General features: G+C 37.8%; 1 protein-coding gene across 1 annotated transcript in view; it reads left to right on the forward strand.

The window, feature by feature from the left end:
- Positions 1 to 17456, forward strand: part of LOC129743684 (lipopolysaccharide-induced tumor necrosis factor-alpha factor homolog) — a 69231-nt gene that overhangs the window by 34788 nt on the left and 16987 nt on the right. The window contains exon 3 of the mRNA XM_055735772.1: positions 3859 to 3997. Within this exon, the coding sequence (XP_055591747.1) occupies positions 3859 to 3997 (139 nt within the window). The remainder of the gene's footprint in view (positions 1 to 3858; positions 3998 to 17456) is intronic.

Raw genomic sequence — 17456 nt, forward strand, 5'->3', positions numbered from 1 at the left:
CCGAATTTGAGCCGAATCGGACAACAGGAAGGGGTTACACTGAATCTCAGGTGTGAAAGGGATTCTGAGACATAGTGTTCTAAAGAAGCATAAAAAACTGGTTTTTCATCATACATTTTTGTCTTTACCAATCGATTGCTTGATTATGTAAGTTTTATTAAAATTTAAATTAAGACTAACATTTCACCTGAAGACTGCAACTCGATTGGACTTAAAACAAAAAAGTTATGGCTGTTCCAAGATTGTATTTTTGTGGCAAATTGTCGTTTAACAAACAATGAGTACTTTTTACTCATTGCGTTTTACAGGACAATTTGTAACCAAAATACAATCTTTGAACAGCCATAACTTTTTTGTTTTAAGTCCAATCGAGTTGCAGTCTTCAGGTGAAATGTTAGTCTTAATTTAAATTTTAATAAAACTTACATAATCAAGCAATCGATTGGTAAAGACAAAAATGTATGATGAAAAACCAGTTTTTTATGCTTCTTTAGAACACTATGTCTCAGAATCCCTTTCACACTTGAGATTCAGTGTAACCCCTTCCTGTTGTCCGATTCTGCTCAAATTCGGCATATGGCCTTCTGATGACTCCTTTAAACCATCAAAGTATTTTTTTGCAAGTATTTTGATTTTAAAGTAGGTATTTATTAAGACAAATTTGATAAATTAAATAAAAAATATCCTAAATTGTGATTTTTGTTAAGCATTAAATCGTGAATAGCTGTTCACACGTTGATACAAACCACATGTTTTGTTCAGCAAAGTTTAAGTGCACAAAAATCCGCATCTTTCGATGGCATTGGTATCAAAAATATTCTATACTTGGTACACATTTTGGTCAGTTGAATTCAAAATTTTTGGACCAAAAAAATTTTTTTTCTTGTAAATAGCTTGCTAGTAATTTTATATTTTTTACGTGTAGTTTTTAACTCAAACAAAATTTAAAAAAATATAAAATATATAAATTTCATGAAAATTTTTGAACTATTGGAATGGAAATATTTTAAATCAAATCTTTTGAAAGTGGACTTTTTTTAAAGATCGCGCTTGCGGAACCTCTAAACATGATTTTTTTTAGTCGGCCCCATACAAAAGTTTGTTCTGCACATCCTAATCTACCATTTGGAGGGTGAGCCCCCAGATTCCCAGAAGTTATGCAATTTTGGGACACCCTAATGTACATACATATTTTTAACTTCTGGCTTATGCGATAAGTGTTGTAAAAATTGGACGATATACAACACCTTTTACCGTACATCCTGACAGTATGCAAGAGAGCGCAAGTTTTGCTCTCAATGCATGCAAACCGTTGCCAGCGACAATATTTGCTGCTTCTCTCATTGGACAGTTTAACCAAATGGACCCTCTGATTTTTAGAAATCTGGTTGCACTGCTAATCGCAGAGAGAACAACAAGGTTGTTTTCTCACTTGAATCCCGCACGCGGGAGACAAATTTGCAAGCATGACGCAATTTTGTCATATACGAGTCGGTAGACTTTAACTAACCATTTTTACGATCATTCACTTGGTTTGGCAGGAATTGCGATTCGCATTAACATTGTTAAAGACTTGAGCTGACATTTCTAATGCGATGTTATGTTTGCTGGGCGTCGAATGATGTACCAAGTGCTGTTCGTGTGTGTAAACCGACATTAGAAAACAAAACATTCTTTGTTTCCAGCCGACGACAAAAAAAAAACACCAGCCAATATGAGTTGTGCGTGTGTATGTAAACCGGCCGGCAATAGAAAACAGTTTCTACTTCCCCATTTCCACCCCATTCACATCTCCTTCCCATCAAAACTATGGAGAATGAGCAAACACCGATCAAACGGCAGGCGGCTAATAGAGAACGTTTCTTGGTAATCGGTTCAGATGGTGCACTGTGTTAGATACCCGACTGACAAGCCGAGATGAGATGTTGCAGTAAGATCGATTCTCACTATGTTTTTTTTGGATGAATGGTCCTATTAGGCTATATTGCCAGTTCTACACGAACACCACCTTAACAGGAGGCCTCAGCCCTAACCTCAAACCATACGAGAACAGAATCGATTTTTGAGAAGGGCGCACGATAAACGCGATTTTCCGGTACAAATTTCGACTAATTCGCCCTGTGGAAAAGCGATACACAGATGTTCCTGTTTTGATTTTTTTGGGTGTTCAGGGGTGCCAAGTGCATTGATATTCGGAAAATGATTATATTTTTTCAATTGCATTGTTATTGGAAAAACTTTTTTATGAGTACTGAGAATTAGCAACTTTCCCGTAGATTTATATTCGAATGTGAAATTGAAAGTTTCATTTATCTGAACGAAATAACAACTGTCTGTATCGCAAACTTTAACCAGTGCTTAAACGATGTAGCGAATTATGTGAATATGTTAAACATAATCAGAGCATGTAGGCGACTATTTTCAAAGTCAGCATAGACGGGGCTTTGATTAATATACTTTTTGATAATAATGAATGATTTTGCATTTGTTTAGAAGTTAGAAACAGCCCTTTTTTAATGTAACAAGCAATGCATTAAAATATATTTCAAATGTTTTAAATTCACCTTGAAAATTCATTAGCAAACGATGGCTTATCTTCATCCATTTAGGGTCGTCGCGTAATGAATTCAAACGATTAGCTGTTGATAGTTAAAAAAAAATCAATCCATAAATATTAAAATTGGTTTAAACCAGGCAAAAAGTGATTTTAGTAATGCACCTAGCATCACTGGTGAGGTCGCCAGCAAATCAAAATTTGAGGTTATGGTTGAGGCCAATTTTTCGCCAATACTATCGTCTGTATATACCCTTATAGGATGAAAATCCCATAACATGTTTTTCTTGTTTCGCTTGAATGAAGTGATTATGCATCATTTTGCTTGGGAGTTCGAGTTTTTATGCCAATAGTGCTTTTTCAATCATATCATCTTTGGTACAGAACACTTTTCGGCGCATTTTTGGCAGAGATTCGCAAAATAGGCATTGCACACTCTTCTGTCGGTGTAAAACCTCTATAAGTTTTTTCTTGGCAAGACTAATACTATAAGTCTAACACCGAATTCAATTATACTCAGTTTTGTAAGTCACAACCAGTTGTGCACTTTTTGCTGTCTTTTTGTTCGTTTATGCTCTCAGTTTTGCACCGGTAGTGCCCCAGTTTTGAAATGAGCGTGGCCGGTGGCACACTGAATTTTCTGTCAATGTAGCGGATTCACGTGTGAGTGTAGCAATACATGTTATTCTGTCTCATCCGGTCTTCAGAAATTTGTGCAGTATGCGGTTGATTTTGAGTATCGTCAATAAATAATTAAATCAGTTCACAATTTTTTTCAACGTTAAGAAATAAACTTAAAAACTCAAACTTACCATATTTAAATATCAAGGAAAACTGAATACATCACATCGATACTAAGACGATGAAATGAAAATTTATGGAATGAATGTGTTAATTATTTTTTCACAATGCCACTTCTTCAACACCAATAAAATGTTTTCCAATATCATTTGAAGGTTCAAACAGGTATCCAAACGCAGAATGTTTAGTCTCGTCTCCTTGAAATATGTAAAAGCAAACCGTCATACGAAAGATAAGATAAGCTGTCGAAGGGGACCAATCAATCATACATTTGCAAAAGCAATTTTGCAGCGCTGTTTGAATGAAACCAGACGATTTTGAAAAACTATATTTAGATATTGGAAATAAAGTGTGAAAAATTCGAACCATTATCATAAAATATTCATCTCACTCTGTACATTTTTTTCGTCAACTTTAACCTAAAATAACTCAACAGTTATTAAGATTCTCGATATTTTTTCAATTTCAATTTCAATTTTCAACAATTATTTTTCCCGTTTTAGCTATCGTCGCGGCCCCAAACGTCGGACCAGATCCAGCTTCGATCTCCTGCCCTTCTTGCAACAAACACATTATCACCCGACTGGACTATGAAACCTCCACGAAAACGCACATAATGGCCGGTCTGCTGTGCCTGTTTATGTAAGTTCAATTTTTTGAAAGCTATGCTAGATCATGCATTATTTCGTTGATGTCGTTACTAGGTCGTACATGTAAGAAGTATTTGAAAGCCTTAGTTTTAAAATGAAGCAACGCAAAGGATTGTTCATAATGTAGTCTATTTGAATTCCGTGAACATTTTTTACCGTTGATAAGTTCACTTTTGTGGCTTTCAATTTATTATGAAAGGAAGTATGGCACTCGTCATAGCTTTTGCCGTTTTACCCGAGGACGGACAATTCAGTTATTCGCGGTACCGGTATCTAAACACTTGTGCCATCGATAAGATAAGATAAGGTGCAACCTCACCTCGCTTGGAATTACTTTCGTGTGTCATTCGAATGGTTTGCACAACAAGAGACAAAGTTCCCCTTCATGGGTTTGCGTGCACTACAAATTGCCCTAGATAAGAGATGGGCTAGACTCTTGAAGCATTCCTCCAGTTTAATTTGTTTTTGCCATTTATGATTTTATTCAATTGTCTTGGACAAACATATAAAGTTTTTTTTTCTTCTTGTAAATACCTTCTCAAGAACCAACATGACAGAAAAATGAGCTCAGCAAATTTTAGCGAAAAAAAACTCAAGGATTACAGATTTTTTTTTTTGAAGATTTTCTAAAGCTTTTCAAAATTTCAACGAATGAAAATTCACAAATTTCGAGAAATCACATCAAATATTAAATTAAATGGTTTTCTATGCTAAAAGTTCAATTATCAAAACCTGATGAATATTTAAGAAGACATAATGTAGTTAACCGAAAAAAGTGAACTCGGGTTCTCAGTTACTTATTTTATGTTGTATTTTCAAGCATAACAATGCAGTTAAGTTTAAATTTCAATAAATTGAAAACAAATTTATATTCGTTTGAGTATCATTCCACTATGAGAAAAATCGATTAACTAAAACTGCATGTTTGATTCTGTGCACTTATCTTTTAATACAAACGACTGAACTTCAAATGAAGGTTGCCAGAATTTTATCAGCACGTATCCAGACCGGAAAAACCCTTGGTATTTTATCGAAAAACCGGAAAAAGTCCGTTCATTGGATTTTAAAGTTGTCGACCAAATATTCGGGCAATAACCAGGCAAATTTGGACAAAGCCCAGAAATTACTCAACAAAAATCATGAAAAAAAGGTTAATAAAAAGATTGTTTTTACCAAAATTCAACAGAAAGTAATTGAGCTCATTTAACCAACTTTTAAATGCGTTTTATGGCCTTTTGAACATTTTTTTAGAGATCAAAACTTTAAAATGCATTTTCTGACTTAGAGAGGCCTTTTTTCGGGATTCTGAGCTGAATTTGGGATCACAAATTTAAAAATCGTTTTTTTTTTGCCTCCAAGAGTGTTTTTTTCGAGATAAGAGGCGTTTTTCTTTTGGTTGGGATTCAAAACTTAATTTAGGATCACAGCTTTATAATGCGTTTTCTGGCCTTTAGAAGCGTTTTTTCGGGACTCTGAGCTAAATTTGGGATCACAACTTTAAAATTCGTGTTCTGGCCATCAGAAGCGTTTTTTTTTTGGGATACTGAGCTTTATTTGGGATCACAGCCTTGAAATGCGTTTTCTGGCCTTCAGAAGCGACATTTTTTTCGGGATTCTGAGTAATTTGGGAACACAACTTTAAAATGCATTTTTTGACCTAAGATTCTGAGCTGAATTTGAGATCACAAGTTTAAAATGCATTTTCTTGCATTCAGAAGCGTTCTTCGAGCTTCTGAGCTTAATTTGGGATCACAATTTTTAAATTCGGCTTCTGATCTTAAGATGCGTTTTTTCGGGATTCTGAGCTTTATTTGGGATCACAACTTTTTCTGGCCTTCAGAAGCGTTTTTTCGAGATTCAGAATTTAATTTGGGATCACAACTTTAAAATTCGTTTTTTGGCCTTTAGAGGCATTTTTGGTTGGGATTCGGAGCTTTATTTGTGATCACAGCTTTCAAATGCGTTTTTTTTAGTTATTAGAAGCTTTTTTTCGATTCTGACTGTAATTTGGGATCACAACTTTGAAATGCGTTCTCTGGCATTTTGAAGCATTTTTCGGGATTCTGAGCTTAATTTGGGGTCGCAACTTTAACATTAGTTTTTTAGACTTAAGAAGCGTTTTTTTCGGCATTCTGAACTTAATTTGGGATTACAACTTTAAAATGCGTTTTCTGGTCTTGAAAAGCGTTTCTTCGGAATTCTAAGCTGAATTTGGGATCACAACTTTAAAACTAGTATACTGGCCTTCAGAAACGTTATTTTTTCGGTATTCTGAGCTAAATTTGGCATCACATTTTTAAAAAATTCGTTTTCTGGCTTTTAGAAGCGTTTTTTTTCGGGATTATGAGCTTAATTTGGGATCACACACAACTTAAAAATGCATTTTCTGGCCCTCAGAAGCTATTTTTCGAGATTCTGAGCTGAATTTGGGATAACAACTTTGAAATGCGTTTTCTGGCCTTTGGAAGCGTTTCTTCGGGATTCTGAGCTAAATTTGGGTTCACAACTTTAAAATGCGTATTCTGGCCTTGGAAGCTTTTTTCGGGATTCTAGGCTTAATTTGGGTTCGCATCTTAAAGATTTGTTTTCTGCTTAATTCGTTCGATTTTGGGCTAAATTTGGGTTCACAATTTAATTATTCGTTTTCTGGCCTTTAGAAGCGTTATTTTTTTATTCTGAGCTTTATTTAGGATCACAGCTTTAAAATGCGTATTCTGGCCTTGAGAAGCGTTTTAAACACAGCTTTCAATTCAATTTTTGCGTCTAGAAGCGTTTTGTTTTTGCAGTTCTGAACTTAATTTGGGATCACAACTTTAAAAACGTTTTCTGGCTTTAAAAAACGTTTAAGGGATTTGGGTTTATTTGAGAACACAACTTTAAAATATATTTTCTGGACTTCAGAAGCGTTTTTTTGTTATCAGAAGCGTTTTTTTTTATTCTGACTTTAATTTGGAATCACAACTTTAAAATGCGTTTTCTGGCATTTTGAAGCAATTTTTTTTAATTCTGAGCTGAATTTAGGATCACAACTTTAAAACTAGTTGACTGGCCTTCAGAAGCGTTATTTTTTTCGGTATTCTGAGCTAAATTTGGCATCACAACTTTAAAATTCGTTATCTTGCTTTTAGAAGCGTATTTCGGAATTCTGAGCTAAATTTGGGAAAACAACATTAAAATGCATTTTCTGGACTTCAGAAGTGTTTCTTCGGGACTCTTAGCTGAATTTGGCATCACAACTTTAAAAATCGTTTTCTTGTCTTCAGGAGCTTCTTTTTCGAGATTCTGAGCTGAATTTGGGATCACAACTTTGAAGTGCGTTTTCTGGCCTTTAGAAGCGTTTTATTTTTTGAGATTCTGAACTTAACTTGGGATCAAAACTTCAAAATGCATTTTCTGGCCTTTAGAAGCGTTTTTATTTGGAATTCTGAACTTAAATTAGGATCACAGCTTTAAAATTCCTTTTTTTTTTGCTTCAGAAGCGATTTTTTGGGATTCTGAGCTGAATTTAGGATCACAACTTCAAAATGCTTTTTTTTCTGGCCTTCAGAAGCTTTTTTCGAGATTCTGAGAAAATTTTAGATCACTACTTTAAAATACATTTTCTGGCCTTAAAAAACGTTTCTTTGAGGTTCTGAGCTGAATTACAACTTCAAAATGCGTTTGCTGGCTTTTGAAAGCATTTTTTCGGAATTCAGAACTTTATTTGGGATCACAACTTTAAAATGCGTTTTTTGGTCTTAAGAAGTGTTTTTTTCGAGATTCTGAGCTTAATTTGGGATCACAGCTTTAAAATGCGTTTTTTGCGGTTCTGAACTTAATTTACGATCAAAACTTTAAAATAAATTTTCTGGTCTTGAGAAACGTTTCTTTGGAATGCTGAGTTGAATTTGGGATCACAACTTTAAAAATGCATTTTCTGGCCTTTAGAAGCGTTTCTTCGGAATTTTGAGCTAAATTTGGGATCACAACTTTAAAATTAGTTTTCAGGCCTTTTGAAGCGTTTTTTTTTGGGATTCAGAGCATTATTGTAGATCACAGCTTTAAAATGCGTTTTTTTGGCCTTAAGATGTGATTTTTCGGGATTCTGAACTTAATTTTTGATCACAGCTTTAAAATGCGTTTCTGGCCTTTAGAAGCCTTCTTTCGAGCTTCTTAGCTTAATTTGGGACAAAAATAAAGAAACCAAAAACTAGTACTTTTAGGGAACATGCAATCCAGGGATTTTTCTTCAATTTAGTGCCCCAAATTTATGAAAATTTGTTCTGAAATGCTTACACCTCAAAAAATAATCAATTTTATTAACCTGTGGAGGAAAGAAAAGAAGTAAAAGTGTTAAACTTAAAACCTGAGAATATAAACTTTTTGTTTATAACTTAAAACAGATTCTTCATGTTCTTCTTAAACAACATTTGTTTTTCTAGTCAACTTTTGCAATGTTGTAGAAATTTGATGTAAAGCTTGAATTCTGAATATCAATTCAGACTCTTTGATAAAAAGTTAGAAAAAAAACAACAAGCTCTGGGATTTAAATTTACACTTCTGTTTTTTTTTCAAATTGGGAATTTGATGTTGAAAATTGGATGCGAAAATTGAATCCAATTGAATTTTTATTATAGCTCTGATAAAAGATTTTTGCAATCGTCATCTACATGCCATGAAATTAAGATCCAAATCTAATCTTAAAACTTTAAATCGGAGATTTTCTACATTGATTACTAAATTTGTACTTGAGTGAAAGTTTTGTATCGTAAACTAATAAATATTTTTTGAATTCGATTCTGGATCCTAGACTCAAAATTAGTACTTTGGCCTTGAATTTAGAACCTAAACTATGCGTTTGAGTTTATATATATATTTATATATATTATGTGAACCTACATGAAATCCGTCATACAATCAAGGATTCAATACATGTCTAGATATTTTAGCCATAGAAATACAACGCACAATGGGGATGAAAGTGTTTAAAACGTGTCTTCGTCCTAGATTAACCAAATCTATGAAAAGATACTTTCCTTTAGTAATTTTTTTCGGAAAAGAGATTGGACATAGCTTCAGACGCCGCACGAGCTTACGAACGGAGATATATACCCTCAATTCACCTGTAATTTTCCAATTAACTGAGAAAAAAGCATGTTGGATTTGAAAATATTAAATCAAATGAGACCTATCTTGTGTTTTTTTTCTGAAATATTCAAAAATGTAGGGGATTAAAACAGCCATAACTCAATTTTACGCTGGGTGCGGTGGCTTAAACAGCCTTCATTCTATTCCTTGAAAAAAATCATGTAAGATAAGTCTCATTTGGCTCAAAATTTTTAAGTTCTAACATGCTTTTTCTAAACTATGTGAAAAAGTTTGGGAAATTGAAGGTAAAACGGCCATAGTTGCATTTAACGATGCATGTGGTAGCTCGAACACTTAGACTGAGTCGATTTGGGGTCATTTTTGAATTTCTCAAACCCTGGGGTCTCAAAAGCTTCGTTTTGGTCCAAAACTCATCCATGATTTTTTGCAGAATTTTTAAGTAACGTTTACATGAGTAAATTTGAACTTTTAGGTTTGTATGGGGAAATTGAATATTTTGTACTGAAAAATCAACATCATTTTTGTTTCTTCTGTGGAACCGAGCTTGCTAATGGTTTTTGTGCCAATTTATAAATTTCTTACAGGAAATTTTCCGCTGAACAACTTTGTTGAATATCATAACTTCGTATCTTTTTAGACAAAAAAGTTATTAGCTATTTAACAGGTGTATGTCTTTTTGTATTGATAAATCATGAATTTAATTGACACCACTGCTTGTGCCCCTCGAAGTATGGCATGAAAAGAGGTCTTGCAATACTTCGCTAGGCACCCAGCAGTGGTGTTAATTGAATTTCTTGCTTATCAATGCCAAAAGACATACACCTGGTAAAGAGCTAATAACTTTTTTTTCTAAAAATATACAAAGTTATGATAGCTTAGCTTAGCTTAGCTTGATTGACTACTCACATTCACCATTAATCGTTTAACCTGAAATGCCAATTTTAGAGCTTCTTAATGATTTTTTTAAAATTATTCTAAGCATTTCAAATTCCACGACCGCAGGCGTGGTTCAGTAGAACAAGTTCCACGTCACCAATGGTTGCTACTCCGTGATTGACCGAGGCCATCAATTTTGTTCAGAGGTCAAAAGAATGGAACCTGGGATTGGCTGCACATTCACAATGCTCAAAACTGATGCTCTCTCTTTAGACATCAATAACGGCGCCGGCCACGTCCTAGTAGTCAATAGATAGATTTGGAAAAGAGAGAAAGGGATAAAAGAACGATATTGCGCATTAGGACCGAGGTTACCTCTGCATCCTAGCAAAAAAGTTTTAGTATGGCGGATTGGGAGAAAGGATATGATTAGGAGACACTTTTGACTAGTGTAACGATCTCATTAAGTACTCAAATGTACATTTAACTACGCTCTACTTTTCTCTGATGAAATACAAAAGTTTACTACAGTTTGCAAAATGTTTATAAAAATTAAGTTCTCGAAATAAAGCTAACCATCGATGCTCGTCTTGCATCTTTGAAAATCATCTTATAAAAAAAAAAAGATTCCAGTAAAAAAAAAATTATTATATTAACAGGAAAAATAGTTTTATGAATCGACACAAGCGGTTATTTTACAGAATGTTTAAAAGTTTCAATTGTGAATAATAAAAGCTCAGACACAGTTTTGAAAAATTACAGAAAATATTTTTTAACTTCCGTACGATAAAGCCTTGTTTTCCAAATGATTAATTACAGGAGCTTTTAAATCACCTTTAAAACAAAATATTTATTTGCAAAGTTATTGTCAATCTAAAGGTTTGTTTAATGGGTTTCTCTAAATTGATGACTAAGTGATTCCTTCTTCAATTTTGATGGAAATTATAAGTTACCTCACATTTATTTTTGATCATTTGAATTTCATTAAGATAAGAACTGAATCGTAATATATTTGACAACAACAGTCAAACTTCTGGTTAGATTCTTAAACACAGTCTCGTGTTATCAACACCTTCATATTTTAAAATTAATAAAATTTCTTGATCACCCGTTTTAAAAATTCGAAATACTAAAAATTACTAACCATGTTACAAAAATTGACAATTGTATTATGTAGATATTCGACGATTCATAATATTAAAAATAAAATGCGTTATTGTACACTTTCAGAGAAAATATCAATTTCTTTATAAATATTGAAAACGGGTACTAATTTCACTCCATTTACTTTTTAGAATAAAACAAACCGTTGCCTTTGCGCTGCCTGGAAGGTGATTGCAGTCACATTCATTAACTCACACTTTAACTATTCTTGTTCTATTCCTTTTTTATTTACTTCAAAAGCATTTTAACTAACTTGTTCTTTTTTTGTAGATATTTCAAAATACAAAAACATATATGTAATTTAATTGTTACTAGCGTGATAGTGGAAATTTAAGATGGCATAGTGATTACAAAAACACTATATTTTGAATTCAGTAGCTGATTTGCAGAATACTCGAAATACATTAACTAAGAGCATTAACCAGAGAATCACATTTCACATTTAAACAGCAGAACCATTGTTAGCGAAGGCCGGAAGTAAAAAATCGGTACAGACTGTTTCTGACAGTTTATTAGCTTCAAATCTAAAAAGTATAAAGAATTTCAGTAAAGATTCCTGCATCTGTGATTATAACCCAACTTACAGTCAGTCTACCGTTCGGATTCTGATTTAAGCTCCTCGCTAACAGATTGCGTGACTTTACGGTTCCTGCTAATATGGGATATTCTGAGTTTTACAAGACTAAACAATAAATCCAAATATTTACCAAGAACTATTCTGGCTCTTCTCGTCAGTTTACGCTACGGAACTTTTTCCGAAACCCTTAAGCACTTGTCGGCTATTCCTACTGATTATAGGTTAGGATTTACAAACAGATAATACATATTATTTACGAACTCTTAACTTACTCAGACCACCTCAGACGAATATCTCGAATGTGCTAACAAATATCAATCACTGAATTAGATATACTACGCTACTTTTACTCTAAGAATCACTTAAACTGACTGCAGGTTCTATTCGGTAGAAATACGTCTGAAAAACGACAACGTGAAAAAACGGTTCTTGGTTCTCTTCCTTGTTTTGATATTACTCTTCTTCTAGCGGCAGGGAAACGTCAGGAGAGACGTCATCTACAGATGCTCTCATAATTTTAGATTCGCCTGCTGACGCAGCCACATCCTCCCCCCGGTGGAATCCGGATTTAGTATGGGTTCCACTGTTCTGTACTTCTAATACGGCCAATCGGGAAACAGGTTTCAAATTCACACCAGTCGATGTTTGTATGATGGCTCTCCTTACTCTACCACCTTCAGCGGGAATAACCTCAAGCACACGTCCTCTAGTCCAACCGTTACGCCTTGCATCGTTTATTACGACAACTAAGTCACCATTCTGGATTGCCTTCGTATCTTCGAACCATTTCGTGCGCTTCGTTAAAGTTGGTAGATATTCGCGAATCCATCGCGTCCAAAACGCATCCAATTGTCGCTGAACGATGTTCCACGAGTGACTCAGCAAGTTACTATTCATTGTTTTTTCTACTGTCGGTTGACGAATGCCACTTGAACTACCCAGAAGAAAGTGGTTCGGGGTGATAGCTTCACTAAAACTTGATTCCAGGGGCAAATAAGTAAGTGGACGACTGTTGACGATAGATTCTGCTTCCACTAACACCGTGTAGAGGCGTTCGTCGTCCAGATTCTCGCTGTAAGCCTCTATCATTGCCGTTTTAATCGATCGGACCATTCTCTCCCAGGCACCACCCATATGAGGGGCGCCTGGTGGAATGAAATGCCAAGCCGTTTGAGTATTAGTAAAAGTCGATTCGAGCCCCGCATTGATTTGTTCTCGTAAAACTCTCTCCGCGCCCTGGAAATTTGTGCCGTTGTCGGTATGAAATTCCACAGGAGCTCCTCTGCGACTAATAAATCGACGGATGCCCAATATGCAGGACTCAGTTGACAAGTTGAAAATAATCTCCAAATGAACGGCTCTGATAGTAAGGCAGGTGAACAGCGCCACCCACCTTTTGACTCGACTTCTTCCGACTTTGACCAAAAGAGGGCCAAAGTAGTCAAGGCCCACGTAGGAAAAAGGGCGGACTTGGGGTGACATCCTTGCAGAGGGAAGTGGAGCCATTCTGGGTGCGACAGGTCGACATTTGTAGATCCGACAATGCGGACCTTTCTTGCAAACCAATTTGACTTGTTGTCGTAGAGCCGGAATGTAGAATCGTTGTCTGACTTCATTCACTACGGTTTCGCTGTTACCGTGGTTGAATTTACAATGGAAATAGGATAATATCAGGAACGTCAGTGTGTGATTTTTTGGGAGTATGATGGGATGTTTCATATCGTTTGGTACGTTGCGTGCTGAGCCGATTCTGCTGTCCATTCTCAGCAAGCCACTGGAGTCAATGGCTGGCGTAAGTTTGTAGAGGCTACTATTCTTTGCAATTTGCAAGCACTGATCGACGGAGCTTTTTTGATTCTTTGTTAAAACAGCCATTTCGTCAGAAAAAACTTCCCATTGGGTCAGTTTAAAGAGGGCATTTTCCGCTACTTCCAGTTCATTCCGTTTCAAGCATCCTATGGTTCGTCGTTCCGGAGATTGAGCGTTCCTGATAAAGCGGAAAACATAAGCCATGGTACGTAAAAGTCGATACCACTTAGAGAAACGGTTAACGTCGATAATTTGTTGTGGAATCGAATCTTCTAGATGAATTTGACAGCTACGTAACTCTTCAACCGTTTCATTCTCCAGAGCCAGTTTTTGCTCTGGCCATTCATTTTCGGGGAGTTTCAGGAACGAAGGGCCCGTAAACCAGATACTGTGGTTCGAGGAACGTGATGTCTTACTCCACTTTGTGGCTTCGTCGGCTGGGTTCATCCTGGATGGTACCCATCTCCATTCACTTCGGTGTGTGAGTTCCGTTATTTCGGTGAGTCGGAAGGCTACAAATCGTGTATATTTTCGAGGGTCTCCGTTAATCCAGCTTATTGCTGTCCGGGAATCTGTCCAAAGTGTTCGCTTGCTGATACGTATGGAGTGGCCTTCTTGAACAAAATGAGTTAAGCGTGCGCCCATTAGGCAGCTTTGTAATTCCAAACGGGGCACAGACCATGGTTTAAGTGGTGCAACTTTACTCTTGCCTGCGACCAATGCGATTTGCACATTCCCGAAAGAGTCTACGAAGCGGAAGTAGCTAACACAAGCGCATGCACTCTCGCTCGCATCTACGAAGGTGTGTAGCTCAACTATCTCAGCTGCCTGATCGAAATAACTCCGGGGAATTCGAATATCTTTGATATGGGCTAACAGAGCTGTCCATTTTTCCCATGAAGCATAAATTTCATCATCTACGGCATCGTCCCACCCAAAGCCTTTCCTCCAAACTTCCTGGACCAGCATTTTTCCAAAGACCAAATAGGGGGCTAATAGTCCTAAGGGGTCGAAAAGTGTCATAACACACTTCAATATGAGACGTTTGGTAGGCCTGTTTTTTGTTTCGATTAGCTGGGTCATCTCATCTGACATGATGGTAGGAAAAAAAAGCTGATCTTGCTTTGTTTCCCATAAGATTCCGAGCACGCGTTCAGCAGTATTTCCTCGTACGGGATTCAAATCTTTAACTGCATTCTTTTCTTGTTCCCCTAGGTAACGCAGGACTTTCATGTCGTTCGAACAGAAATTGCGCAGCTCAAATCCCCCGTGTTGATGAATTTCGCGAACCTGGTTTGAAATTTGTTGCGCTTCCTCCACAGTAGCAAAGCTGGTGCAATAATCATCTACATAATGTGCAGAGACGATGTTCTCTACAGCAGTCGGATATTGGTCTGCGAATCTCTGCGCGTTTTTGTTCTTCACGAACTGGGCCGTCGCTGGAGAGCTCGTTGACCCGAAAGTCGCAACATCCATTACAAAAATATCAGGAGGATGATCAGGATTGGTTCGCCACAGGAATAGCTGAGAACATCTGTCCACCTCGCGGATGCGAATCTGGTGGAACATTTCCCTGATATCGGCGCAAACCGCTACGGGATACTGTCGGAAGCGAAATAGTACGTTTGGAAGTGAGCTCAGTTGGTCGGGTCCTTTTAAAAGCATCGAATTGAGCGATATCCCATCAGCTTTGGCTGCGGCGTCCCAAACCAAGCGTACCTTTTCCGGTTTTTTGGGATTGGTGACGGCTCCTAACGGCAAAAACCATGTACGGCGTGGATCAAATGACTTCACTTCCTCCGGAGTTGCCCGATGGCAATAACCTTTTTGTTGATAATCCTCTATTTGTTTAAAAATACTTCGTTTCATTTCAGGATCTTTGGCCATTTTTCTCTCGAGACACCGACACCTTCCGAGGGCCATGGAGTAACTGTTTGGAAGCTCGATGTGATCATATCTCCACAGTAACCCAGACTCGTAGCAGTTTCCTACAAACTTTGTGGTTTCCTCCAGCAAACGTAACGCTCTTTCGTCCTCAGCGCTCAGTAGATTCTTCGACGGCTTTATTCCGGTTTCTTCCAGATCAAAATACGTTTTCAGGATATCATTCATCGCCGTTTCATTATCGCACTCACAACTGTGGTAGTTGAATGTCGGCAACTTATTATCACGCTGTCCGCCGTATACGCTCCAGCCAAGCCTAGTGCGTACTGCTATTGGTTGTCCTTCACTTCCCTCGCGAGCTTTCAAGGGAACAACGAGCTTCAAGTTGTCAACACCAATTAGTACACGAGGAATCGCGTCAGCGTAACCCTGGATTGGTAGCCCTCGGAGATGCTTGAATCGTTGCTTCAGTGCCTCAATTGGCAAGCTCTGGATCGGTAGTTCCAGTGCTTGTATGGTTCCGACGCTCGACATTACAAAACGTTTAGATTGACCCGGTCCAGATATTTCTACATCCACACGTCTTGATTCATTTTCAGTACGGGTTACGTTGGCTGTCCACTTCAGGCACAGGGGTTTGCAGTGTCCTTTTAAACCCAATTGGTCTGCAAGGTCAGTTTCTACCATTGTAAGGGAAGACCCCTCATCCACAAAGGCAAATGTAGAAATGGAATTATTGCCGTTGTATAGCGTTACAGGAATGATCCGAAAAAGAAGTGATAGATGAAACGGCTGATGGATATGATGTACCACGGATGTCGATGAGCCATTCGGTGTCGATGCGGAAAGCGACTCAGTTCTCGTGCTATGGAGAAGTGGGTTGTGTCTTGCTTCACACCCGTTTACACCGCAGCGGGTTGGATTCCTGCAGGTCCGGCGTCCATGGTCGAACAGACAGGTTCTACAAAGTCCTAGTTTTTGGATTAGCTTCCACCGAGCATCAACGCTCAAGTTCAAAAAGGTTCGGCAATCCTTTGAGCGGTGCCCGTCTTGGTTGCACGCTGCACATATAATTTGATTTCTTTCGCGAAACACGCCATGGTCCAATACATGGGATTGATGGTTCTCAACACTCCCCCCGGTATCGGCATGTACCAAGCTCTGATCAGGTTTGATCTTCTCACGCTTCGAAAGTGACCGCTGTTCTTCGGAGTAGGAAGTTACGCTGTATGCATCAATCACCACCTCCTCCATAAAATTCCCGAACATCCTTAAGTTCACCGTTCCTCCAGATCTGCGATAGCTGGCCCATTTCATTCTGTAATCGGCTGGTAGCTTACTGACAAGTTCTCTCATCAAAGTAGGATTGGCCAGATGTTCTACCATGTCAGCTGCTTCGACGTGATCACACAGAGCTTGTACCTTGGTTCCAAAATCAATCAGAGTGTCCAGCTTATCAGCTTTGGGCGGGGCAGTTTCTTTCAGCTTCTGAATCAAAGATTCTATAAGAAGTTCGGGTCTACCGTAGCGCATCCTAAGAGCCTCTATGACGTGCGGCACGGAAGCTGGCAGCATTAGTCTGCTGCGGACTGCTTCCCACGCCGGCCCCTTCAAGCAGCGTTGCAGACGAATCATATTTTCTACTGGGCTGAATCCGCAGGCTTCCGTGGTGTAATTGTACTGACTTATAAACACCGGCCAGTCAGCTGGATTTCCGGAAAAGATAGGCAAGTCACGTGGAAGCATCTGTCGAGTGGCTAGTTGTTGCTGAGATGGTACCGCACAGACTGTCACCGCGTGTTCCGTCATCTCTTGTCCAACAGGGACCCGAGGCGATATTTGAGGAGGTCCTTTTTGCTTCCGTAGGTTATTTGGGACCGTGACTGCTTCGTTCAAAGGTGCACCTTCCTCCAGCTTTGTTGTTTTAGAAAGAAATGGCGGTGATACCTTCGGTTTGGTTCCCGTTGGTTTGGGTTTCGGTTGTGTCGACGGTTGTAATTTAACTTGCGGCAAAGTCACATCAGCAGCCCTAGTTGATTGCGTATTGTTTTCT

The sequence above is a fragment of the Uranotaenia lowii genome, chromosome 2 (genome assembly GCF_029784155.1).
Source record: "Uranotaenia lowii strain MFRU-FL chromosome 2, ASM2978415v1, whole genome shotgun sequence".
Taxonomy (NCBI): Eukaryota; Metazoa; Arthropoda; class Insecta; order Diptera; family Culicidae; genus Uranotaenia; species Uranotaenia lowii.